Genomic DNA, 26,164 nt, shown 5'->3' on the forward strand with positions numbered 1-26,164 from the left:
TGACTGTCCGGGGAAGTAAGTGGGCTCGGGTGGGAACACATCGCTTGAAGGGATGATGGCAGATTGATGAGACTGGTGAATTAATGGCAGCCAAAGGCGGGAACATGCCTGAGAGGATGTCCATTGCAGAGATGGAGTGATTGGATGAGTTCATGCACAGGAGCGAGATGAATTGTGGCATCGCGGGACCGTGAGGCATAGCCAAACATGTGTGGTGGAGACCTTCATTCAGCAGTGGATAGATCACGGTTGGTGATGAATCCGAGTGGTGGAGGCTCACATCGTGAAACTGAACGGTGCAGATCACACAGCCACGCGTTCAGACGGTAGCCTGACGGGTACACAACCACACAGATAACGCCAAACGTAGAGCTGCTCCTCAGCTCAGAAACAACATTCACGCATGAGCAGAATGAGAGGTTTGATTATTCAAATGTCTCGTATAAGGTGCTCGATGTATTACCTAAAGGAAAGCAATGCCCTTTGTAAAGTACGAAATAGTATTTTATTATGTTTTATTTTTATTATTTTATTATTTCCCTTCTACGTGACTTTACCGAAAGAACCAAGAAGATGAATCCCTGCAGTCACGAAAGCTTTAAATCGAAATTTTACGAAATCGTAATTTGAAGCTTTCGTGGCTGCAGGAATTCATACTCTTTTATTTTATTTCTACCTACGTGACTTTACCGAAATAACCAAATAGTACGAAATCGTACTTTATACAGTACCTATGTAGACTCTATGTGGAGAAACTTTAAGGGACAGATTAAGCACTGTCCCTTAGTGATGGATTTCAAAGGCAGTAAAATGGAATCCATTGAAAGGCCCTCTTATGTTACACGAGAAATATGAATGTTAGACCAATTTGTCAAACAGTTGTGGTAAATAAAATATTTCCGTTATCATGCCAGCGGACCCCTGTAGGCTGAGCTTCCGTTCAATCAGCGCCGTCGGTGGTGCCTTTGTTGCGCTGGCGTACGAGCGCTCACTGCTCCCATCCATTACGGATTGGCAGAGCTGACAACCCCCTCCAGCCCAGCAGTAATTTATTAGCGGTCAAAAGTGTGTTTTTATGATTCTGTAAGCCATTTACCAAGGGGATGACAGGCTGATGGGCGACTAGCTCGTTACGGGATGCGCTTGCTGCTGGTAAGCGGTCCATCCCCCCCGCCCCGCGCCCGCGCCGCGCCGCCGTTTTACCCGTGGCGGCATGCGGTTTTTGCGGCTGTGACCCTCTCGGTGGCTCGGCTCTCGGGGTCGCCTGGCGCGCGCGAGCCAAGGCTGCGGTCTGACGTGCCGTGCCTTCCTCGGCTCGAGCCCACGGCCCCGATCGCTTGGGCAAAACCACCCCCCCCCCCACCCTCTGTGGCGTTCGTGAGCGAGAACGGACAGGGCGCCCTCTTGCGTGAGATTCCCTGAATTTGAGCGTGAAGTGATTGCCGCTCGACAACGGTTAAGGGAAAGCGCTCCCGGGGCTGTCCCCCCCCCACCCCATTCGATGTCGTTCGCCCACCCCCGCTCAGCAACCGCCCACCCTCACCGCGTGCCCTCTACAGCACCCGTGACCCTTCGTTGGCTCTGTGGGACACTGAGCGCTGCACGCACATTGTGTTCCCTGAAATCTACGCATCACAGCCTCGCTGACCACGGCATTTAGCTTACGCAGCGATACCTGCACACACAGGCACTGCAGGGCACCTGCTGGCCTCGACAAAACAGCTCTCGTTGATTATATTACTTCTCTTTAAAGTGTTGCGATGCAAGATGCAACGATGACGAGTTACACAAACGCTCCAGACGCGCGCACACAATAACACACAGACACGTGGGGGAGTGAAATACTGCGGAGCGGCAGACGCTGATAAGGTGACACCGTTTGACCATAATTTCGAATCCCATCTCTTTCGCACAATTGTCGACTTAGTTATCACACGGCTTGGCATTAATTGACATGGATGTTAATGAAAGTAAAGTAACAAGTATGGAACTGTGCACACTTTTTATAGCCCATACTCTGCTCCTGGCTTCACGTCCAGTTTTGTCAAATTAGATTTATTTTATTTTATACCTACGTGACTTTACCGAAAGAACCAAAGAGTAAAGATTTTTACTTCTCCGTTGTGGCCTTGGTTTCAGTCGAATGAGATTGCAGTGATATAACTATACCATTCACAAATTACTGAAAATAGGCCTATCGTACCCACCAGAAGAACTTCTTTTTGAGTTTATCCATAATAGAGGGTTTTTTTTTGGGGTTATTGATGGCGAAAGCCGACGTGTTGAACTTGTTGTGTTTAGCTTATTATCCTTGCCGCGCACCTCTAATTAGCATGCTTGGCTACGTACAATGCGAAAGAAGTCCAACACTCATACGTACACCATAATCGAGTTTTTTTTGGGTTAGATCACGTAAATGTATAAACGTGTCGTTAAACCCGCCACCACCCGACACAGCCAAGTAGCAAGGTTTGTCACGGTTACGCACACCGGTGTGTTGGAGAGTAAACCCACAACATTTACAATTCGAGTCGTTTCGCCAAAAATTACAACCAGCATCACCAGGCGGACAGCCAGCGTATTGTTGACTATCAAACAAGACTCCGGTGTGCTGAACTAGTGACGAATTGGCATGTTTGTTTACGTGACAAACCTTGCCAATTGGCTGTTGCGGGTTTAACGACACATTTAATATTTAACCCGTAAAGCCTCCATTATGGATAGAATCTGATCTCGAAAGCCTACGTGTTGAACACGCGTACGCCTACACTGGCAGAATACGTTAACGCCACACGGCTTCCCGGATCCTCTGGATCTGCTCGCCCACGTGCTCTCACGCCGCAGCTCGCGATGCCGGGGGGAATGAGCCTCCCTTGTTGCCTGGTGCCTTGGCGTCGATGCAGCCGGACAGATGATGCACGTCGCGGAACCCAGGTGGAGCATGAGGAGCAAGTGATGTGTATGGTGGACAAAGCCACCCCACCAACCGCCCAACTGCTGGCGTGTAGATGTAACACGATGTGAGTTTTTACCGAGTGCTCGCCTGAGACTGTGCGGTTGGCAAATATGTCACGGTGGGCGGTGCCCTGGCTCTGACGATGTTGAGGGCAGCAGTTGCCTTGGCTGGAGTGGGCACTGCGGCCACTGACTCGGCTGCCCCATTTATTAGCCCTCGTGCGCGCTGCGCTTCGTTGTTCCAGAGGAATCCGGCGATGATGATTATGATGATGGAGGCAATTTGGAATCGTTGAACTCCAGCCTCATCGCAGGTGTTCCGAGCAGTGCGCGTCATGAACGTGGAGTGACGTAAAACGCTTTCCCCGTCTTCTTGGTCCTTTCGGTAAAGTCACGTAGAAGGGAAATAATAATATAATAAAAATAAAACATAATAAAATACAATTCTCACGACGTTTCGGCCACAACGCAAGCAGCCGTCCTCGTGTGACTTTACCGAAAGAACCAAGAAGATGGATCCCTGCAGTCACGAAAGCTTTAAATCGAAACGCTTCCCCGTGTTAAATTATAAAAGGGCGCCCTGACTTGTCGGACTCTACGAACTCAGGAAAGTTTAAAGAACAAATCTCAGTGAAGGATAACGTTGAACTGATACGATTTTTCAGGATGTGATGCGATATCAGAGTTTGCGATACGATTATCGAAATATCGGATTTCCCATACGTTTTTAAATTGTACGAAGCATGTTTTGGTTTTGTCTTGGTATTGTGCGTTAACGTGTACCTCTAGTAGACATAACGCATCCAGTACAGCACTTGCAATCTTAACTCTAGTCCATTCGACATGAAGCCTGCTTCAACGTAGCTATTTCTGATCATTACAATTTATAATGTTTTAACGTACACGCTGTCAGTTATACAAATAATAATGACGTGATTTAACGAACTACAAAAATGACGTTATGTAAATGAAATATTGTAAATGACATTTTGAAAAAAAAACAGTTAGCAAAGCACTTGTTTAATTCGCGATTGCTGTTTGTCTACCTTTTATTAATTATTGAGTGAGTGTTTTTCATAAATACTAGCAACCCTACGTGCTTTGGACGTGACCGTCCATCCCTCCCAGCCAGCCGTGAACCCCTTTATTATATAGAGCGCTGTCTCTCTCTCTCTCTCCACCTTTCGCTTGCTTTCTCTGTACAATATGTCGCAATTTATCTCGATTTCTCGCTTTGTCTTTAATTCGATATGTTTCTCAATTCCTCTGCCCGCTCTCCTCCCTCCACTGTACCTCACCCACTTCCCGTCCCCTCTCTCCGTCCCTCTCCCCCTATTCCCACCTCTTCTTTTCCCGTCTCAATCTATCTTGCCCCCCCGCCCGCCCTCCCTAATCTTGTCTCTCACTGCTCGTTTCTTTCCCGCACTCTCCTCTTTCCGTTTTTCTCTCTCCCCTCTCCGTTGCATGCCCTGTATAACTCTCTCTCTCTCCCCCCGCCCCCCCTGGCCTCCCTGGCCTTCCTCACCCCTTCGTTTTCTCGTTCAGTCGTAATGCTTCGTGAGCGTACGGTGGATGATCGGCCAGCGAGCGGATTCCCCGCGACGCCAGCACGCACGAAGCGGGCTCGATGCGGCGGCTTTGCGGGATGACGTCTGTTCACAGAACGCGCGCGCGCGCACTCGGGAGCGGGTGGTGGGGGGTGCAACCAGTCAGACAGGAATCCACCCAGGTCATCGCGGCGGGAATAACAAAACACTTTCTCATCTCGTACAGTATCGCAATGAGTATAATTTTTTGTGTGTGACGGGAAGCCAAAACGTTTAAAGAGAATGAAAACGCCAAATGATAACCACGCGACGGTTTGACAATTTAGCAAAACGGGTGAGAGGATTATCGTGGATCTTGCGTCGCGTGATTGGTCGTAGTCTCGCCACATCGCGACACGAGCCTCGTTCATCAAACAAAGCACCACGGTGTGGGACGTCGACAGCAGTGTTCTTGCAGAGAGGCTGGGTTCCCGTCGTGAGAATGCGGAATTCCCACCACCGGCTCATAGCCAACGGTGCAAGATGCGCGCGGAGAAGCCGTAATGAGGCAGCGCTTAGCCACATCGAGCTGCGACAAGGCGCGGGTTAGGGAGTGCGTGGCGCCGGCGGTCAGGTGGCGCGGCTCCAGGTACCGGCTGCCGCTCGGTTTGCCACCACGCCGGGCCCCCGTCCGTACGCCAGCACTTCTCAGCCGGGGAAGCGAGGCACACCGCGGGGCACGGCGTGGACACCGCACCCGGGCACCACATGATGCACTCTCCTTCGCATCAATCAAGTGCCAGCCTGTGGTGGCGGAAGGCTGAGCCGCGCCTTCCTCCGCGGGGACGTCCACGCGTCCGTGTCGCTCCCCCGCGCCAGCGACGGAACGCGCTACGCGCTCGCTCACTCATCCGCCGCCCGCTGCACGATTGTTGTTTTTTTAAAAAATTCATGCAAAGTTTTTTGCTCCCTATATTTCATGCGTGTCTCTACTGTTATGTGTTTTCTGTGTGTGTGTGTACGAGCGTATGTATGCCTACGCGCATGATTAAGTTCGTGTAGTGGTTGTCACTTTGTGCTACGAAACCGTCGACCCGAATTGGATTCCAGCTCGCAGACAACAACAGCGACGATTACATGAACCAGTTCTCGGGCCTACCCTCGGTCGACTACAATGAGCACCTGGGACGATGTGTAAACATCGCCACTCGAGAGGCAAAGGCGGCCGGGCGTGGTTCAGGGCACCCACCCCCATCGTGTGCCGTGCCGGCGTTCATAGGTGTTCGCGAAGAGCACTTGCCCCAACAGTCTGTTCAGACTACTCGGGGGATCTTTGTCTTTGTTGTACACATATGCGTGTCAGTGTTTGCTGCTTGAGCTGACCAAGTCAGGTCGAGGCTAGAATTGGCAGGGATTCTCACAGTTTGTACCCAAACATAATCTTTTGTTTCTTGAGAAAGCATTGGTGTGTGCGTGCGTTACGCGCGCGCGCGTGTGTGTGTGTGTTACGCGCGCGTGTGTGTGTGTGGGAAGGAGAGTTTAGTGTGTGTGTGTGAGTGCGTGTGGGTCTTAGCCGGGGAGAACAATAGACCAGGAAGATTAGTGCCTTAGGTTTGCTTTGCCGTCGCTATCACAAACGAGCAACTCCGCTGCAGAGCGTTCCTGCAGATTGACATGCCGACAGCTTGTTTGGCTGCACAGTGTGAGCAGGAGGCTGAAGGCGAGTAGAGATTCCAGCTGGTGGGATCCGGCGAGAGCAGGAAAGGAAACCAAAAAAAGAACAACAAAAACCCGCCTGCAGATAGCAATCTGTTGAGGGGGTGTGGGGGCGATTGGAGGGACAGAGCCTTTAGTTGAGCGCATTAGCACACCTGGCTTGGGAAGGAAGCGGCATGGCGCACGGGAGCGCAGTCTCCGTCGTCCGAGGAGCTCGGCGTTGAGATCAAAAACTCGCTGGCCGCTCGCCAGGCGAGAAGGGGGGCAGCAGGGGAGGGGACCGGGGCGGACACTGCCTGGGACCGACGGGTGCGGGGCCCCTGCGTAAAGCCTCTCACGGACTCAGCCGCCGCAGCACCGAGCCGTGAGTCAAAAAGCGCCGCTGCCCTTGGTGCCGCGGCAGACAGCAGCCGTTGGTTGGCGAGGTTCTCTTGCACCAACCCGTCACCCCCTGCGCGCTGCGATAGGCGGGCTCCGTCGACGAGACCAAGTTGCGTATTGTTGTCTTTTGCGCGTTCGTTGCGTTAGCACAGAGAGGGAGGCCGTGTGCGAGTGCACTCTTGTGTCGGCGAAGGTCGAGGCTGAGGGCCCTTGGGGCTGTCTCCACACAGGCTGCCGGATTCTAAGAAGGGCAGTCCGCCCTGCTGTGCCTCTTTGCATTTAGCCTCATGCGGGGTTTTTTTTTGGTGTTTAATGCCATTTTTCTGTACTATTAAATCCTATTACGTTCAAGTAAAGCTTCAAACGGAATTTTTGCCACAGTAGCTGCTTTTAGCTACTGAAAGCTGCTAAAGCTAATTTGATAATGTTTTGAATATCTCTTTTTTATGGCGTAGGTATGATAGCTAATTTTTAAAGTATAACTGAAAGCATCCGTCAGATTAAAAATCGCAGCCGAAGTGTTATTTTATGTATGACTTGAAACCGACTCTTCAAAATGTAATGTTAGCAATGTCATTAAAGGTGTCGGAAGCTTAGCGAATACGTTACAGTCGATGAAAACAAAAACATCTTAATTCTGCAAATCATGATTTATTAATAACCATGGTAGTTATAACAACACAAAGACAAATGTGTGGTAGGGGAGTGAGGGGGGAGTGTGGGGGGAGTGAGGGAGGAGTGTGGGAGGAGTGTGGGAGGAGTGAGGGGGGAGTGAGGGGGGAGTGAGGGGGGAGTGTGGGAGGAGTGTGGGAGGAGTGAGGGGGGAGTGAGGGGGGAGTGAGGGGGGAGTGTGGTAGGGGGGTGAGGGGGGATGAGGGGGGGGGTGAGGGGGGAGTGTGGGAGTGAGGGGGGAGTGTGGGGGGAGTGAGGGGGGAGTGAGGGGGGAGTGAGGGGGGGAGTGAGGGAGGGGGGTAGGGGAGTGAGGGGGGAGTGTGGGAGGAGTGTGGGAGGAGTGAGGGGGGAGTGAGGGGGGAGTGAGGGGGGGAGTGAGGGGGGGAGTGAGGGGGGAGTGAGGGGGGGGAGTGAGGGGGCGAGTGAGGGGAGAGTGTGGTAGGGGGGTGAGGGGGGAGTGAGGGGGGTGAGGGGGGAGTGTGGTAGGGGAGTGAGGGGGGAGTGAGGGGGGAGTGAAGGGAGTGAGGGGGGAGTGAGGGGGGAGTGAGGGGGGGGGTGAGGGGGGAGTGTGGGAGGTGATTGAGTGGGTGTGCTTTAAGGGAGAGAGGGGTGTGTGGTAGGGGGTAGATGGGTGTGTTGTAGGGGGATGAGTGTAAGAAAGTATGTATTGAGAGTGTGAGAATGTCTGGTTGGTGTTTCGTAAAAGTTTTGAATAGTTTTATGGCCTCTTCTCGACTACCCCCGCTAACCCACCCTATCCCCTACCACTCCCCGTTGTTCTCCACTGCTACCAGATTTTAACTGCACTAGATGCAAGCCACCTTCGCAAGCTCCTGTGCAACTTGTTAATATCCGCGCGCTCATTCCATTGATTAATCTGTCGAGGGGTTTTTTTCTTCTCTTTTTTTTCTGTGCACCAGAGGCTAGGTGCAAGTGGGAGTGGAGGTAGAGAGGGTTGCCCTGTCGCTAATGACCGTGGCTTTAGCTGCCTCTAACTGTCGCCCACGTAAGCACGTGGAGTGGGCGCGTGCCGCGCTCAGAGCCGCGCCTGAGAGTTCGCCGAGGGCCTCCTGCCGCGTGGCCGCCCGCCCCTGAACGCCGCGTGAGCTGCGTGTGACGCCCTCCGAGCACAATCGACAAGCTCTCTTTTTGGATTTTTCCAGATCCCAAACGGCGGCGGTTGCGATGGTGGGACGCGGCCGACGGCTGCGAATTCGTGCGTCGCGCGCTTTCAGATGCGCTTTTGCGGCCGTCTGGAAAGCTCTCCCTTCTGATATTTGGAAGCCACTGGACCTGTGCACTTTTAAAATCTCTATTCAAAACTAATTTCTTTAGAAATGCGTTTTGCGTTTAGTTTGTTGTCCTTCCCCCGCACCTCCGATTAGTGTGATTGGCTACGTACAGTGCTAAAGAAGTTCAACATACATAAATATTTTCCTCAAATCGTCCACATCTCCTCATCTGTTCCCGAGAATGAGAGACCCAGGGATTTTCATCCGCGGCACTTACAAGTACAAATGTAGGCACGATCATCTGTGAATGGAGCCTGATTTCGAGCGGCTCCTTTTCGTGGTTTTGCGTCGGTGTGATGACCGTCAATCGCCGAGCTGGGGATTTGCACACTTACGCTCTTTGAAATCTAAAATACAACGCTCCATAGGTTTGAAAGACATTTTTTCACAATCGCCTGAGCATTTCGAACTTTGTTGTGCTGCACCGTTTTTGTAACCTTGGGATTTGCGACATTGGTGTCACAAAGCAGGAAAACAGCAGTAAACATTCAATTTGGTAATTTACAATTATTCCGATTGTTTTATTCGCTATCCAAACGTGGTGAAGTAGTCGTAATTCCCAAACTGTTATACGTTTTGTGGGTAAACGGTTAATAAAGAAAATCACCTTTTTTCGTTTGTTGAAATAAAAAAAAACTCTTCTTGCGAGGTCTCGCTGCCTCTGGAGGAGAGGGCAACATCGCCCCCAGAAGGGGCCTGGTGAAGGTGGACCCACACGTGGTGCTTCGCCTGCATCATGTCAGATTTATACTTTTATCTGACATCTCATTCTGTGCTCAATGATCAAGGTAAAACTCTTGTGGAAGCGCTAACAAATCTCTACCGTTTAAATGAATATATTTTCGTTTTTTTATTATTTTTAACAGCAGTGATAATTTGCGCCGTAAAGTTGATAAACATTTGTGGCATTGGCGAAAGTTTAGTCAATGCTGTGGAGGTATCACTGATCAATACAACACTCAGATATTTCTGGGAAAAATGGAACTCACTTCTTAACTATTATGATGCAGCCCCTGTTTCCATGGACGCATTCCCTTGCGTGGGATTTGGGAAATGTCCTTCTAGGATGGGCAAACCTACCCCGTTCTGCACCGTGCCACGCCGTGCCGCCCCATGCTGCCACGTGCTGCCCCGTGCTGCCCCGATGCCTCCGGGCCTCCCTGTTCACGCGCACTTAGTCGCACCACGCCTGGGTACTCCGCTCTGGGTTCCATTCTCTTCGTTGTCCGACGGTACCGTGGGCTTTGTCACCGACCCCCCTCCTCCCGCGAGCCATCGCCGGCCGCTCTCGTTTGCTCGCGGGTGCTGTGTTGCCAGTCTGTCCCCGTGCTTCGAACCCCCCCGCCCCCCCCCCCCCCCAACCAGCAAAACAGTTGCCCCCGCAATTTCAAAAGAAAATAGTTTCAGTCAAAAAGATGAATATGGTAATAAAATATTTACACATTTTATTGAACCCTCGTAATTTCATTTGCGCCACACAGGTTTTTGAATTTGGGGTTTTTCTCTTACATAGCACCGCAAGATTTCACTTGATGAAATGGAACTTGCCACGTTCACGGCTTTTAATGTGATTGTGATGCAGACGACACATGTGCGCATTGTTCTTTGGGATGTTTATTTAAAAAAAAAACCTGCACCAGAAACAGGTAAAAGGCGAGATATATTTGTGTGTGCTTAATTTTTTCACGGTGACATGCTATCAGGTAGATGTTGTGTTCGTGCAAATACAAAAAAAAACATGCTAGAGGCTTGTGGTAGTAGCAGTGTCTCGGTGGGTTCATTGGTGTTGGCGGCACACAGGCGGTGGTGACACAGTGCTGTTGATGGGTGGTGGTCCGCAGATGTCGTCGTGACCCGGTATGCAGGTATCGGTAGAAGTACACCTGCATTGATGGCACTTGAGGTAGGTGTTGGTCACGTGGGAGTGTTGATGGTGCTTGAGGTAGGTGTTGGTCACACGTGAGTGTTGATGGTACTTGAGGAAGGTGTTGGTCACGTGGGAGTGTTGATGGCACTTGAGGTAGGTGTTAGTCACGTGGAGTGTTGATGGTGCTTGAGGAAGGTGTTGGTCACGTGTGAGTGTTGATGGCACTTGAGGTAGGTGTTGGTCACGTGGAGTGTTGATGGTGCTTGAGGTAGGTGTTGGTCACGTGGAGTGTTGATGGTACTTGAGGAAGGTGTTGGTCACGTGGGAGTGTTGATGGTGCTTGAGGTAGGTGTTGATCACACGTGAGTGTTGATGGTACTTGAGGAAGGTGTTGGTCACGTGGGAGTGTTGATGGCACTTGAGGTAGGTGTTGGTTACGTGGAGTGTTGATGGTGCTTGAGGTAGGTGTTGGTCACGTGGAGTGTTGATGGTACTTGAGGAAGGTGTTGGTCACGTGGGAGTGTTGATGGCACTTGAGGTAGGTGTTGGTCACGTGGAGTGTTGATGGCGCCTGAGGTAGGTGTTGGTCACGCGGAGTGTTGATGGTGCTTGAGGTAGGTGTTGGTCACGTGGAGTGTTGATGGCGCTTGAGGTAGGTGTTGGTCACGTGGAGTGTTGATGGTGCTTGAGGTAGGTGTTGGTCACGTGGGAGTGTTGATGGTGCTTGAGGTAGGTGTTGGTCACGCGGAGTGTTGATGGCGCATGAGGTAGGTGTTGGTCACGTGGAGTGTTGATGGGGCTTGAGGTAGGTGTTGGTCACGTGGAGTGTTGATGGCACTTGACGTAGGTGTTGGTCACGTGGAGTGTTGATGGCGCTTGAGATAGGTGTTGGTCACGCGGAGTGTTGATGGCACTTGACGTAGGTGTTGGTCACGTGGAGTGTTGATGGCGCTTGAGGTAGGTGTTGGTCACGTGGAGTGTTGATGGCGCTTGACGTAGGTGTTGGTGACGTGGAGTGTTGATGGGGCTTGAGGTAGGTGTTGGTCACGTGGGAGTGTTGATGGCGCTTGAGGTAGGTGTTGGTCACGTGGAGTGTTGATGGTGCTTGAGGTAGGTGTTGGTCACGGGGAGTGTTGATGGTGCTTGAGGTAGGTGTTGGTCACGTGGAGTGTTGATGGTGCTTGAGGTAGGTGTTGGTCACGTGGGAGTGTTGATGGCGCTTGAGGTAGGTGTTGGTCACGTGGGAGTGTTGATGGTACTTGAGGTAGGTGTTGGTCACGTGGAGTGTTGATGGCGCCTGAGGTAGGTGTTGGTCACGCAGAGTGTTGATGGCGCTTGAGGTAGGTGTTGGTCACGTGGAGTGTTGATGGTGCTTGAGGTAGGTGTTGGTCACGTGGGAGTGTTGATGGCGCCTGAGGTAGGTGTTGGTCACGCGGAGTGTTGATGGCGCATGAGGTAGGTGTTTGTCACGCGGAGTGTTGATGGGGCTTGAGGTAGGTGTTGGTCACGTGGGAGTGTTGATGGGGCTTGAGGTAGATGTTGGTCACGTGGAGTGTTGATGGCGCTTGAGGTAGGTGTTGGTCACGTGGAGTGTTGATGGCACTTGAGGTAGGTGTTGGTCACGCGGAGTGTTGATGGCACTTGACGTAGGTGTTGGTCACGTGGAGTGTTGATGGCGCTTGAGGTAGGTGTTGGTCACGTGGAGTGTTGATGGTGCTTGAGGTAGGTGTTGGTCACGTGGGAGTGTTGATGGCGCCTGAGGTAGGTGTTGGTCACGCGGAGTGTTGATGGGGCTTGAGGTAGGTGTTGGTCACGTGGGAGTGTTGATGGGGCTTGAGGTAGGTGTTGGTCACGTGGAGTGTTGATGGGGCTTGAGGTAGGTGTTGGTCACGTGGGAGTGTTGATGGCGCTTGAGGTAGGTGTTGGTCACGTGGAGTGTTGATGGGGCTTGAGGTAGGTGTTGGTCACGCGGAGTGTTGATGGCACTTGACGTAGGTGTTGGTCACGTGGAGTGTTGATGGCGCTTGAGGTAGGTGTTGGTCACGTGGAGTGTTGATGGCGCTTGAGGTAGGTGTTGGTCACGTGGAGTGTTGATGGTGCTTGAGGTCGGTGTTGGTCACGTGGGAGTGTTGATGGCGCTTGAGGTAGGTGTTGGTCACGCGGAGTGTTGATGGCGCTTGACGTAGGTGTTGGTCACGTGGAGTGTTGATGGCGCTTGAGGTAGGTGTTGGTCACGTGGAGTGTTGATGGTGCTTGAGGTAGGTGTTGGTCACGTGGAGTGTTGATGGCGCTTGAGGTCGGTGTTGGTCACGTGGGAGTGTTGATGGCGCTTGAGGTAGGTGTTGGTCACGTGGAGTGTTGATGGCACTTGACGTAGGTGTTGGTCACGTGGAGTGTTGATGGCGCTTGAGGTAGGTGTTGGTTACGTGGAGTGTTGATGGTGCTTGAGGAAGGTGTTGGTCACGTGGAGTGTTGATGGCGCCTGAGGTAGGTGTTGGTCACGTGGGAGTGTTGATGGTGCTTGAGGTAGGTGTTGGTCACGTGGAGTGTTGACGGCGCTTGAGGTAGGTGTTGGTCACGTGGAGTGTTGATGGGGCCTGAGGTAGGTGTTGGTCACGTGGGAGTGTTGATGGCGCCTGAGGTAGGTGTTGGTCACGTGGAGTGTTGATGGGGCCTGAGGTAGGTGTTGGTCACGTGGGAGTGTTGATGGTGCTTGAGGTAGGTGTTGGTCACGTGGAGTGTTGATGGGGCCTGAGGTAGGTGTTGGTCACGTGGGAGTGTTGATGGCGCCTGAGGTAGGTGTTGGTCACGTGGAGTGTTGATGGCACCTGAAGTAGGTGTTGGTCACGTGGAGTGTTGATGGCGCCTGAGGTAGGTGTTGGTCACGTGGGAGTGTTGATGGCGCCTGAGGTAGGTGTTGGTCACGTGGAGTGTTGATGGCACCTGAAGTAGGTGTTGGTCACGTGGAGTGTTGACGGCGCTTGAGGTAGGTGTTGGTCACGTGGAGTGTTGATGGCACCTGAAGTAGGTGTTGGTTACGTGGAGTGTTGATGGCACCTGAAGTAGGTGTTGGTCACGTGGAGTGTTGATGGCGCCTGAGGTAGGTGTTGGTCACGTGGTGTGTTGATGGCACCTGAAGTAGGTGTTGGTTACGTGGAGTGTTGATGGCGCTTGAGGTGTTCACAGCAGACACAGCGGACGAAGTGTGCCGGCGGTGCGTCGGTGTTGGGGTAGTGCGAGGAAGTTTCTGCGGAGGCTTCGATCTGAGCCCCACGGATCTCCCCTTGCTCGGAAAGTTGCGCGTCGCGTTTGGTTCGCGGCGGCGGCGGCCTCGTGCAGTGCTCTCAGTTTTGTGGGCGGGGGGGTGGCGGGGGGGGCGGGGGGGCTCCCCTCTGCGCTCTTCGGTGGTGCACGCCTGGGCACGGCCCTGCGTGAGGGGAGTTGCGTGAGGGGAGTTGCGCGAGGGGAATTGCGCGAGGGGAGTTGCGTGAGGAGAGTTGCGTTGGGGGAGTTGCGTTGGGGGAGTTGCGTTGGGGGAGTTGCGCGAGGGGAGTTGCGTGAGGGGAGTTGCGCGAGGGGAATTGCGCGAGGGGAGTTGCGCGAGGGGATTTGCGTGAGGGGAGTTGCGTGAGGGGAGTTGCATGAGGGGAGTTGCGTGAGGGGAGTTGCGTGAGGGGATTTGCGTAAGGGGAGTTGCGTGATGGGAGTTGCGTGAGGGGAGTTGCGTGAGGGGAGTTGCGTGAGGGGAGTTGCGCGAGGGGATTTGCGTAAGGGGAGTTGCGTGATGGGAGTTGCGTGAGGGGAGTTGCGTGAGGGGAATTGCGAGGGGACTTGCGTGAGGGGAGTTGTGCGAAGGGAGTTGCGCGAGGGGAGTTGCGTGAGGGGAGTTGCGTGAGGGCAATTGCGAGGGGAGTTGCGTGAGGGGAGTTGCGTGAGGGGAGTTGCGCGAGGGGAGTTGCGTAAGGGGAGTTGCGTGAGGGGAGTTGCGCGAGGGGAGTTGCGTGAGGGGAGTTGCGCGAGGGGAATTGCGTGAATGGAGTTGCGCGCGGCGAGTTGCGCGAGGGGAGTTGCGCGGGGGGAGTTGCGTGAGGGGAATTGCGTGAGGGGAGTTGCGTGGGGGGAGTTGCGTGAGGGGAATTGCGTGAGGGGAGTTGCGCGCGGGGAGTTGCGCGAGGGGATTTGCGTGAGGGGAGTTGCGTGAGGGGATTTGCGTGAGGGGAATTGCGTGAGGGGAGTTGCGCGAGGGGAGTTTTGTGAGGGGAGTTGCGCGAGGGGAGTTGCGCGAGGGGAGTTGCGCGAGGGGAGTTGCGCGAGGTGAGTTGCGCGAGGGGAGTTGCGGAGGGGGAGTTGCGCGAGGGGAGTTGCGAAGGGAGAGTTGCGCGAGGGGAGTTGCGGAGGGGGAGTTGCGCGACGGGAGTTGCGAAGGGGGAGTTGCGCGAGGGGAGTTGCGCGAGGGGAGTTGCGGAGGGGGAGTTGCGCGAGGGGAGTTGCGCAGGGGGAGTTGCGCGAGGGGAGTTGCGAAGGGGGAGTTGCGCGAGGGGAGTTGCCCGGGGGGAGTTGCGTGGGGGGAGTTGCGAGGGGGGAGTTGCGCGGGGGGAGTTGCCTGGGGGGAGTTGCGCGGGGGGGGTTGCGCGAGGGGAGTTGCGCGAGGGGAGTTGCGCGAGGGGAGTTGCGTGGGGGGAGTTGCGAGGGGGAAGTTGCGCGGGGGGAGTTGCCTGGGGGGAGTTGCGCGGGGGGAGTTGCGCGAGGGAAGTTGCGCGAGGGGAGTTGCGCGAGGGGAGTTGTGCGAGGGGAGTTGCGTGAGAGGAGTTGCGCGAGGGGAGTTGCGCGGGGGGAGTTGCGTGAGGGGAGTTGCGTGGGGGGAGTTGCGCGAGGGGAGTTGCGCGAGAGGAGTTGCGCGAGGGGAGTTGCGCGATGGGAGTTGCGTGAGGGGAGTTGCATGGGGGGAGTTGCGTGAGGGGAGTTGCGCGAGGGGAGTTGGTGGGGGGCGTTGCGCGGGGGAAGTTGCGTGAGGGGAGTTGCGCGGGGGGAGTTGTGTGGGGGGAGTTGCGCGGGGGGAGTTGCGCGGGGGGAGTCCCGTGAGGGGAGTTGGTGAGGGGAGTTGGTGAGGGGAGTTGGTGGGCGGAGTTGCGTGGGGAGAGTTGCGCGGGGGGAGTTGCGCTGGGGGAGTTGCGCGGGGGGAGTCCCGTGAGGGGAGTTGGTGAGGGGAGTTGGTGAGGGGAGCTGCGTGAAGGGAGTTGCGTGGGGAGAGGTGCGCGGGGGGAGTTGCGCGGGGGGAGTTGCACGGGGGGAGTTGCGTGAAGGGAGTTGCGCGAGGGGAGTTGCGCGATGGGAGTTGCGCGGGGGGAGTTGCGCGAGGGGAGTTGCGCGGGGGGAGTTGCGCGGGGGGAGCTGCGCGATGGGAGTTGCGGAGGGGGAGTTGCGCGAGGGGAGTTGCGAAGGGGGAGTTGCGCGAGGGGAGTTGCGAAGGGGGAGTTGCGCGAGGGGAGTTGCCCGGGGGGAGTTGCGTGGGGGGAGTTGCGAGGGGGAAGTTGCGCGAGGGGAGTTGCCTGGGGGGAGTTGCGCGGGGGGAGTTGCGCGAGGGGAGTTGTGCGAGGGGAGTTGCGCGAGGGGAGTTGCGTGGGGGGAGTTGCGAGGGGGAAGTTGCGCGGGGGGAGTTGCCTGGGGGGAGTTGCGCGGGGGGAGTTGCGCGAGGGGAGTTGCGCGAGGGGAGTTGCGCGAGGGGAGTTGCGCGAGGGGAGTTGCGTGAGAGGAGTTGCGCGAGGGGAGTTGCGCGGGGGAAGTTGCGTGAGGGGAGTTGCGTGGGGGGAGTTGTGCGAGTGGAGTTGCGCGAGAGGAGTTGCGCGAGGGGAGTTGCGCGATGGGAGTTGCGTGAGGGGAGTTGCATGGGGGGAGTTGCGTGAGGGGAGTTGCGCGAGGGGAGTTGGTGGGGGGCGTTGCGCGGGGGAAGTTGCGTGAGGGGAGTTGCGCGGGGGGAGTTGCGCGGGGGGAGTTGTGCGGGGGGAGTCCCGTGAGGGGAGTTGGTGAGGGGAGTTGGTGGGGGGAGTTGCGTGGGGAGAGTTGCGCGGGGGGAGTTGCGCGGGGGGAGTTGCGCGGGGGGAGTCCCGTGAGGGGAGTTGGTGAGGGGAGTTGGTGAGGGGAGTTGCGTGAAGGGAGTTGCGTGGGTAGAGTTGCGCGGGGGGAGTTGCGCGGGGGGAGTTGCACGGGGGGAGTTGCGTGAAGGGAGTTGCGTGGGGAGCGTTGCGCGGGGGGAGTTGCGCGGGGGGAGTCCCGTGAGGGGAGTTGGTGAGGGGAGTTGGTGAGGGGAGTTGCGTGAAGGGAGTTGCGTGGGGAGAGTTGCGCGGGGGGAGTTGCGCGGGGGGAGTTGCACGGGGGGAGTTGCGTGAAGGGAGTTGCGCGAGGGGAGTTGCGCGATGGGAGTTGCGCGGGGGGAGTTGCGCGATGGGAGTTGCGCGGGGGGAGTTGCGCGAGGGGAGTTGCGCGGGGGGAGTTGCGCGGGGGGAGCTGCGCGATGGGAGTTGCGGAGGGGGAGTTGCGCGAGGGGAGTTGCGAAGGGGGAGTTGCGCGAGGGAAATTGCGAAGGGGGAGTTGCGCGAGGGGAGTTGCCCGGGGGGAGTTGCGTGGGGGGAGTTGCGAGGGGGAAGTTGCGCGAGGGGAGTTGCCTGGGGGGAGTTGCGCGGGGGGAGTTGCGCGAGGGGAGTTGCGCGAGGGGAGTTGCGCGAGGGGAGTTGCGTGGGGGGAGTTGCGAGGGGGAAGTTGCGCGGGGGGAGTTGCCTGGGGGGAGTTGCGCGGGGGGAGTTGCGCGAGGGGAGTTGCGCGAGGGGAGTTGCGCGAGGGGAGTTGCGCGAGGGGAGTTGCGCGGGGGGAGTTGCGCGAGGGGAGTTGCGCGGGGGAAGTTGCGTGAGGGGAGTTGCGTGGGGGGAGTTGTGCGAGTGGAGTTGCGCGAGAGGAGTTGCGCGAGGGGAGTTGCGCGATGGGAGTTGCGTGAGGGGAGTTGCATGGGGGGAGTTGCGTGAGGGGAGTTGCGCGAGGGGAGTTGGTGGGGGGCGTTGCGCGGGGGAAGTTGCGTGAGGGGAGTTGCGCGGGGGGAGTTGCGCGGGGGGAGTCCCGTGAGGGGAGTTGGTGAGGGGAGTTGGTGAGGGGAGTTGCGTGAAGGGAGTTGCGTGGGTAGAGTTGCGCGGGGGGAGTTGCGCGGGGGGAGTTGCACGGGGGGAGTTGCGTGAAGGGAGTTGCGTGGGGAGCGTTGCGCGGGGGGAGTTGCGCGGGGGGAGTCCCGTGAGGGGAGTTGGTGAGGGGAGTTGGTGAGGGGAGTTGCGTGAAGGGAGTTGCGTGGGGAGAGTTGCGCGGGGGGAGTTGCGCGGGGGGAGTTGCACGGGGGGAGTTGCGTGAAGGGAGTTGCGCGAGGGGAGTTGCGCGATGGGAGTTGCGCGGGGGGAGTTGCGCGAGGGGAGTTGCGCGGGGGGAGTTGCGCGGGGGGAGTTGCGTGAAGGGAGTTGCACGGGGGGAGTTGCGCGGGGGGAGTTGCGTGAAGGGAGTTGCGCGAGGGGAGTTGGTGGGGGGAGTTGCGCGGGGGGAGTTGAAGCCGCGAGCTCTGCGCGCGTCCCCCCCGGCACCCGCCACCCCCTGTACCCCCCGCACCCCCCCTCCCCCCGTGCCGCGCAGGTGCTCGCGGCAGGGGAGGTGCGCGACGCCGCTGCCCGCCGCCGTCTCCGCTCGCCACTGCGGCTCCCACTCCCCTCCCCAGCTCCTCCCCCACCCCCCACCCCCCACACCCCCTCCCCCTCCCCCACCCCACACCTCACTTGGGCCGGTGACTGACGGACGAACCGACTGTCCGGCGCGGTCGGCCGACCAATCGGCTCCCGAGGCCCCCGCGCATACATAATGAGCCTCTCCATATTAATGACCCACATTCTGATTTAAAGCTCTTGATGATGATTGTGTGCGTTTGGTCCCAGCTGGCTGTGCTTGGAGCATGCCACTGGAGGACAGTTGTGTTAATTGCTCCGCACTGTCAGGGGGTCTTTGATTTATCACGTCGAGAGCCTGGCTGTGGAAGCAGCATTCAAGCGTGCTCATGGACGGGACTGGACTTTGCCTCGCCGAGCCCCTGCCGCTCCACTACTACCAGCCGTGAGTGACTCTTCTCCGCGCTTGCGATGCGATTTTAAACTTAAATTCCACCGCGGTGGATATTTTCGCATTTGACAATTCTGTGTGTGTTGGTGTGAAAATGACAGTGGTGTTTTTTTTTTTTTTACGAATTTAAAAATGTCGTATCGAAATGCGAGTGTACGTTTGGTAATTATTTAAAAGTGTAGCATTTTTGTTTTTACTTACTGGCGTAGGCTGTCGTGGGCAGCATTATTTCGCCCCCAATGTTTATTGACGATGCGTGTCCACCGTTCGATGGATGGCGCATTAAAGTTGCTCGAGCCCCGTACGATTTCGTCGGTCGCGTCCGCTCACCCGGCGGGGCACAGAGGGCCCTTTGAGAGGGCTAAGCGTGGGGTACATGTCAGGGTGGCCGTGGCGCCGCTCGGCATTGTGCTGGTCATTTGCGTGGCTGTCATGTTGTGAATGTGCGTTCTGATACGGTGCGTGTGTGCGAACGACGCGTTGGAGTGTCAGGGCCCGCCGGGTTTTGAAATGATAATCGCCTTTCATGGTAACCGCTCGACGACACGTCCTGCGCATCCTCTGACAGGCGTTTGGCGGGCGGCACAATGTGTTTGATAAAGTTATCTGCAAGCCTCCGCGATTGCTTTCATTGTGGTTTAATTCAATTCCAAATGTTTCTTGTAGGAAAGGGAGAGAAAGTTGTTTCGCACGCCTCCGTTTGCTGCTCCGGTGGCATTTAAAGCAGATTATACGGTGACATGCTGTGCCGTGTATAATCTTCTCTCGCCGCTTGCTAACCCTGCATTAAATTGTCATCGTCCCAAACTAAGGAGGGAAATAAATAGCCACTCTTGGTGTTATCCAGGCAGTGAAATATTTCGCCCTCTTCCACTGAAGCGGCTCGGCGCTCATACTTCACGGGCAGATTACAGCGCTGGGCTGACACATCCAATCGCCGGCGCGTTGCACTTTTGGTTATTGCATTCTGCCCCATCCCTGCCTCCATATTTCACACGGTAACAGGAGATGAACTACTCTGTCAAACACTGTCTTTTCCCGGTGTTCTTGTTTATGTTCATGCGTTCGAGGGGGGCGAGTGTGACGATGTCCCGTACATACGAAATGGTGGCGCGCTCCCCGTCTCCGGAACCGAGCGTGACCCGCACCGTCGTCGCCTGCGCTGGGAAGTCTCGTCGCCCTCGTCTCACGGAGGCGCAGGGGTGTGCGCGCGATGTGGCAAGCGGACGGCGCTTCTCTCGCGTTCCACAGCGATGCGATCGGAGATGGGGAGGTGGCGAGTGACTAAGATCGTAGCTCGCCGTGGAGAAACGTGGGGGGATGGACACGCGCGCGCGCGCGCGATTCTCCTCCGTTTGAGTGCTCGCAAAAGCGAACACTCGAGTGTAGCGCCAGGTAATTGACTTTGAAATGAATTAGTGGACAAAATCGTTTCGGTTGAAGCGTGATAAAGGAATCAAAATTGCTGTGAGTGACAACTGTCTTTTCAATTACTCAAGCATGACGTGGCGGGCGCGGGGCTCGTGTGTGATGAACGGCGCACGGCGCACGCAGCCGTCTCTCCGCTGCTGCCGTCTGACACGCCGACCCGCGCCTCTGATTGTGCACGAGACAACGCGGGCCGCTAATTGCCCCGTGCGGTGGTGTCACGGTTGGCACTCGTTGTGTATCGCTTTGTCCGTCGATGGCTGCACGTGATGGAGAACGATGCTGCGTGTGTACACTGTGTGTGTGTGTGTTTTAAAAAGTGCCGCCCGTGAAGTGTTAAGCGTTTCGTGAGGGTATGTTTTATTTGCCGCTTTTCAATACCCCATTGCACACCGTGCGCGCTAATGCTCTCGTTGAAAATATGACGACGCGCCATTGTCATCCTTCCCAAAAACTGCCGGACATCTGAACAAAAAAAATCACATTTTTTCTCTTATTCAATAATGGTAAAATACAGATAAACATTTTTGGTAATTCTTTATTAATCCACTTGCATACATTTTGTGAACATGCTTGTGACGGGTAAAATATGGAAACAGAAAATACACGTGTATTATTATTTGCGAATAATCGCCAGATTTAAAATGCCGCATGTATAAACAATATTGGAATTTGTCCGTCGTGTAATGTGTCTACACAAACCTCACGATGTGTATTCAAACTCATAGCGGTGCAATCAAAATCACCGCACTCGTCAAATATTTTAGTCTTCCACCGGAGATTAATAAAAGCCGTAGTTCGAATGTCAGTTGTAGGATTTTTTTTAATTACCATGGTTTTATACCATTACAATAATTACAATTACTCATAACTCACACTTTACTTTCCACTATCAATATGCAAACATTCGAGTAAAAATCATCTCGCCTTTATCATTGGTCCTTCGCGCCAATACAGCACCTCGGCCATATTGTGTCCCTGCCCATCTGTGCAATTCATCTTTGACAGTAATCACATTTCCACTCCAGGTGATCCCATAGACGTGGGCCCTAAATCAGCGAGCGGCAAGGCGGGCACCATCCCGTGCTGGGATATGACGATCATTTTTAAACAAGCAGACCCAGAAACCCCGGCGAGCACAGCAGGTTTATCACCTTGTCAGCGCCCGTTTGGGCGTCTTGAAAGTTGTTGTGCATTGCAGCGCGTCCGGCTCCAGCCGGACATGCCGGACGTGCCGCTCTGCTCGGTGGAACTTTAAATTATTCCATTTTCATCAGCATCCACGATTACTTATTATAATTTGCATTTTTTTTTCCAAAGAAAAACACTCCATAACTTGCGAAATTATCAGTTTAACACGTAGGCTTTCGCGACCAATATTATTCGTAATCAACGTATTTGGGTTTAGATCGCGTTATTTAGAAATGTGTCGTAACCCTCCACCACCCGACACGGCCAATCAGTAAAAAAGTGTCACGTTGACAAAAGACAATTAGTTCACTGCTTTAGCCCACCGGTGTGTTGAAGCGTGAAACCACAACAATTTACAATTTGAGTACGACGTTTTGCTGGTAATTGTATCCAGCATCATCGGGCACTTTTTTACTGATTGGCCGTGTCGGGTGGTGGAGGGTTACGACACATTTATAAATAACGCGATCTAAACCCAAAAACGTTGATTGCGAAATTATTTTTTGTGGCTCAGTGTAGTTATTATTTTATTCTTACTCACAATTTCCATGGTATGATGAAAATGCCATCGCTGTTATTGTGTTTGGCAGTAGCGTTGTGATTGGTAGTGGTGTTATTGGTAACGGTGTTGTGATTGGTAGTGGTGTTGTGTTTGGTAGTGGTGTTATTGGTCGTGGTGTTGTGTTTGGTAGTGGTGCTATTGGTAGTGGTGTTGTGTTTGGTAGTGGTGTTGTGTTTGGTAGTGGTGTTGTGTTTGGTAGTGGTGTTGTGTTTGGTAGTGGTGTTATTGGTAGTGGTGTTGTGTTTGGTAGTGGTGTTATTGGTAGTGGTGTTGTGTTTGGTAGTGGTGTTGTGTTTGGTAGTGGTGTTATTGGTAGTGGTGTTGTGTTTGGTAGTGGTGTTGTGTTTGGTAGTGGTGTTATTGGTAGTGGTGTTGTGTTTGGTAGTGGTGTTGTGTTTGGTAGTGGTGTTGCGATTGGTAGTGGTGTTGTAATTGGTAGTGGTGTTGTGTTTGGTAGTGGTGTTGTAATTGGTAGTGGTGTTGTGATTGGTAGTGGTGTTGTGTTTGGTAGTGGTGTTGTGTTTGGTAGTGGTGTTGTGTTTGGTAGTGGTGTTGTGATTGGTAGTGGTGTTGTGTTTGGTAGTGGTGTTGTGATTGGTAGTGGTGTTGTAATTGGTAGTGGTGTTGTGTTTGGTAGTGGTGTTATTGGTAGTGGTGTTGTAATTGGTAATGTTGTTGTAATTGGTAGTGGTGTTTTGTTTGGTAGTGGTGTTGTGATTGGTAGTGGTGTTGTGTTTGGTAGTGGTGTTGTGTTTGGTAGTGATGGTGTGTTTGGTAGTGGTGTTGTGTTTGGTAGTGGTGTTGTGTTTGGTAGTGGTGTTGTGTTTGGTAGTGGTGGTGTGTTTTGTAGTGGTGTTGTGTTTGGTAGTGGTGGTGTGTTTGGTAGTGGTGTAGTGATTCGTAGTGGGGTTGTGTTTGGTAGTGGTGGTGTGTTTGGTAGTGGTGTTGTGTTTGGTAGTGGTGTTGTATTTGGTAGTGGTGTTGTGTTTGGTAGTGGTGGTGTGTTTTGTAGTGGTGTTGTGTTTGGTAGTGGTGGTGTGTTTGGTAGTGGTGTTGTAATTGGTAGTGGTGTTGTGTTTGGTAGTGGTGTTGTGATTGGTAGTGGTGTTGTGTTTGGTAGTGGTGTTGTGTTTGGTAGTGGTGTTGTAATTGGTAGTGGTGCTGTAATTGGTAGTGGTGTTGTGTTTGGTAGTGGTGTTGTATTTGGTAGTGGTGTTGTGTTTGGTAGTGGTGTTGTGTTTTGTAGTGGTGTTGTGTTTGGTAGTGGTGGTGTGTTTGGTAGTGGTGTTGTAATTGGTAGTGGTGTTGTGTTTGGTAGTGGTGTTGTGTTTGGTAGTGGTGTTGTGTTTGGTAGTGGTGTTGTAATTGGTAGTGGTGTTGTGATTGGTAGTGGTGTTGTGTTTGGTAGTGGTGTTGTGTTTGGTAGTGGTGTTATGTTTGGTAGTGGTGTTGTATTTGGTAGTGGTGTTGTGTTTGGTAGTGGTGTTGTGTTTTGTAGTGGTGTTGTGTTTGGTAGTGGTGGTGTGATTGGTAGTGGTGTTGTGTTTGGTAGTGGTGTTGTAATTGGTAGTGGTGTTGTGTTTGGTAGTGGTGTTGTGTTTGGTAGTGGTGTTGTGATTGGTAGTGGTGTTGTGTTTGGTAGTGGTGTTGTAATTGGTAGTGGTGTTATTGGTAGTGGTGTTATGATTGGCAGTGGTGTTGTGTTTGGTAGTGGTGTTGTGTTTGGTAGTGGTGTTGTGATTGGTAGTGGTGTTGTGATTGGTAGTGGTGCTGCGATTGGTAGTTGTGTTGTGTTTGGTAGTGGTGTTGTGTTTGGTAGTGCTGTTATTGGTAGTGGTGTTGTGATTCGTAGTGGTGTTGCGATTGGTAGTTGTGTTGTGTTTGGTAGTGGTGATGTAATTGGTCGTGGTGTTTCGATTGGTAGTGTTGTTGTGATTCGTAGTGGTGTTGTGATTCGTAGTGGTGTTGTGATTAGTAACGATATTGTGGCTGGTTGCACTTTTTAAACTGGTGATGATACTGGAGGAGAGATGACTCAACTCATAATTGTGTGAATTAATAAACTGAGCTCTGCCGCATTATGATTGTTTTCTCAATGCATCACGAGCAGACCCATAACAAACTCCAGTCGTAGGTGTAAAGTAGTGTTGGGGAACAGGGAGAGGGGTGGTGGTGTGTGTTCTTGTCTGTTGGCTGTGTATCTGCTCAGTGTGTGGGACATTGGTGTGTACGTCGCTGTACATCGGCTCTCTGTCTGCACCGCCGTGGGACGACATTGTGTGTTTATGAGTATGCATTGGCTGTGTGCGCAGCGTTCGGAAAGATGGTGTGTATTTTTCCGTCGGTACGGCTCGACGACTTACATTGTACGGGGTGGCGGTGTGTGCTCGTAAACGGGTGCGCTGGGTTACCGCAGTGACTCTGCGAGCGGTGCGCGAGAGCATTATTCTACCCCTCATTGTTTCCCGGACTTGAGCATTGTTACATGACCGACACCATCATGACCGTTGCAGCCGCCGCCGCGCCGCGCCGCGCGTGTGTCCCGATATTTTTAGAACGCCTTCACCACATGACGGGTTTTAGTGTGACGCATGTTATAGCGTTACACGGAAAGTGCTCGCAGCGTCCAGAAAATTTGCAAGGGGATTCCGCCGCCGTTGCGCGCTCATTCATCATTGTTATCTAAAGTACCTGCTTTGACAGTGGCGGTGAGAGTATCGGGTGGGTGGGTGGGGGGGGGTCACGCCGCGGAGTGCGCGCGTTTTGCCGCTCCGGCCTCCCCGAGGTGAACTGTCGCAGCCTGCAGCCCCCCCGTCGCCCTGGCTCGGTGCCGAACGGGAGCCGTCTGCAGCTCCATGCGTTCCGATAAAACCTCACAAAGCGCGCGCGCGCACGCACACACATGCGCGCGCCGGGGAGCGGATAAAGGGATCCGACGCGCACTCCTTCGGACATGCCCGTGGAAAAATTTGACAATGGCTTTGTGACTTTTATGATGACTTCACTGCTCCCTGCCTCACAGCGTCAGCTGCGTATTGCGCTATAAAATACATCAGTGGGAATATCAGTCACAGGGTTATTTTAGCATGCTTGAAGAGTAAATGGGGTTCGCGTGCATAAAATACATTTTATATCCCAAAAGGCCTTTATGCGTACATTTGTATTCGGAAGAATATTTCTTTATAGTTTGGGGATATATTAATATTGCTTTATATTGCTATAACTACTGTTATTAATTTCATGTAAAATAATGTTTAAAACAAACATAGTTTTTTTTAATTAAATGCGCACATACTTTGCCAAAATTACAATAGAGCGTAAACTTTCGTCACGTTTGTGTATAGATGAGTGCGCAGTCACACATTTGTTTGTTTTGGGATGTCTGGCGCATGATGTTTCGCCGGCGTGTGTCATTAAGCAGAACCCTTCAAGGGCGGCGGTAGAGGCCGCGTGGTTGTGGCATTAATAGCCAGAATTTTGCGCATTCCAATTTCGACACGGTCAGTGACGGGAAGGTCACCGTGAACTCGAACAGCGTCAGCGCAAGGGTCACGGGGCGGCTTGTTGGCTCTCGCACGGCTGGGAGTGACAGAGAGCCACGGCGGTTGTGCTCACGGGGTCACGGCTCTCCTAAAGGGGCGACGCATGGTACACACTGAGAGTTTGAGAGGTCGAGCGAGCGAGCGAGCGGGGTGAACGGCGACCGGGAAGCGACCGTTGAGTTCACGTGCGGGAGACTCGAAGCCGAGCGCCGGCGCCTTGGCCGCCTCCGGCAGCGACGAGAGTGAGCGCACAATTGGTGGTGGGAAGTGATCGCGAGCCGTGGGGGATGTGCAGCGAGGCAGGCCTTGTGACCCCCACGGCGCGGCTGGATGTTTTGAAGCACGCGGCTGTGGGCGAGGGAGATGAGGCATGGGGGCTGCTGGGGGGGGGGGGATTTGTGTTTTAGCCATGTGGATTTAGGATTGATTGCCTGGTTATCTGAGTGACGGTACAGTAAATACTTCCACCAGAGATCCGGAATGTGCAGTCGCACCAGCTGGCTACTAGGCCTATTTATAGCTTCCACTGGTCCGAACCAGAGCAGGTGGTTATTATAACCATGATAACTGCAATGTAGACAGAGCTTTGTGTGTTTTTATCGATGCTCTGATCCGGACAAAATTCAGTAAAACACTTTTTACCAGAAGGTGCTGCACTGAGAGTTGCTGTAGGTCAGCACTCTTAGCCAGGCGAACTGTGAGCCAGGGAAATGATGTGACACAGGCAGCCAGGGAGGGGGGCTTATCTCCAGCCAGACGAGTCGCGAACAACCAAGCGTTGACGTCTGATTTATGACATATTTATCTAGGGATAATGACACACGGTAGCGGGCTGCAGAGCCGGTTCATCCAATTTTCTACCTCCAATGGCTTTCCAAGTGGAGGCATTTTCC

General features: G+C 54.0%; 1 protein-coding gene across 4 annotated transcripts in view; it reads left to right on the forward strand.

Annotated features, from left to right (window-relative positions):
* The window catches only part of ESRRG (estrogen related receptor gamma), a 122,803-nt gene that overhangs the window by 46,066 nt on the left and 50,573 nt on the right, over positions 1-26,164 (forward strand). Inside the window, exon 1 of one of the 4 annotated variants that reach the window (XM_061558895.1) lies at positions 6,355-6,561. The exons of 2 other annotated variants lie outside the window; for them this stretch is intronic. Coding sequence is in view for 1 of the 2 variants with exons in the window: in XM_061558893.1 (XP_061414877.1) it covers positions 18,487-18,542 (56 nt within the window). In the remaining variant the exon portion in view is untranslated. Of the gene's footprint in view, positions 1-6,354; positions 6,562-18,256; positions 18,543-26,164 lie in introns of those variants that run through there. One more of the 4 variants, XM_061558893.1, reaches the window with a different exon arrangement.

This window comes from Lethenteron reissneri, chromosome 25 (assembly GCF_015708825.2).
Source record: "Lethenteron reissneri isolate LAM-NWPU_2019-01 chromosome 25, ASM1570882v1, whole genome shotgun sequence".
Classification (NCBI taxonomy): domain Eukaryota; kingdom Metazoa; phylum Chordata; class Hyperoartia; order Petromyzontiformes; family Petromyzontidae; genus Lethenteron; species Lethenteron reissneri.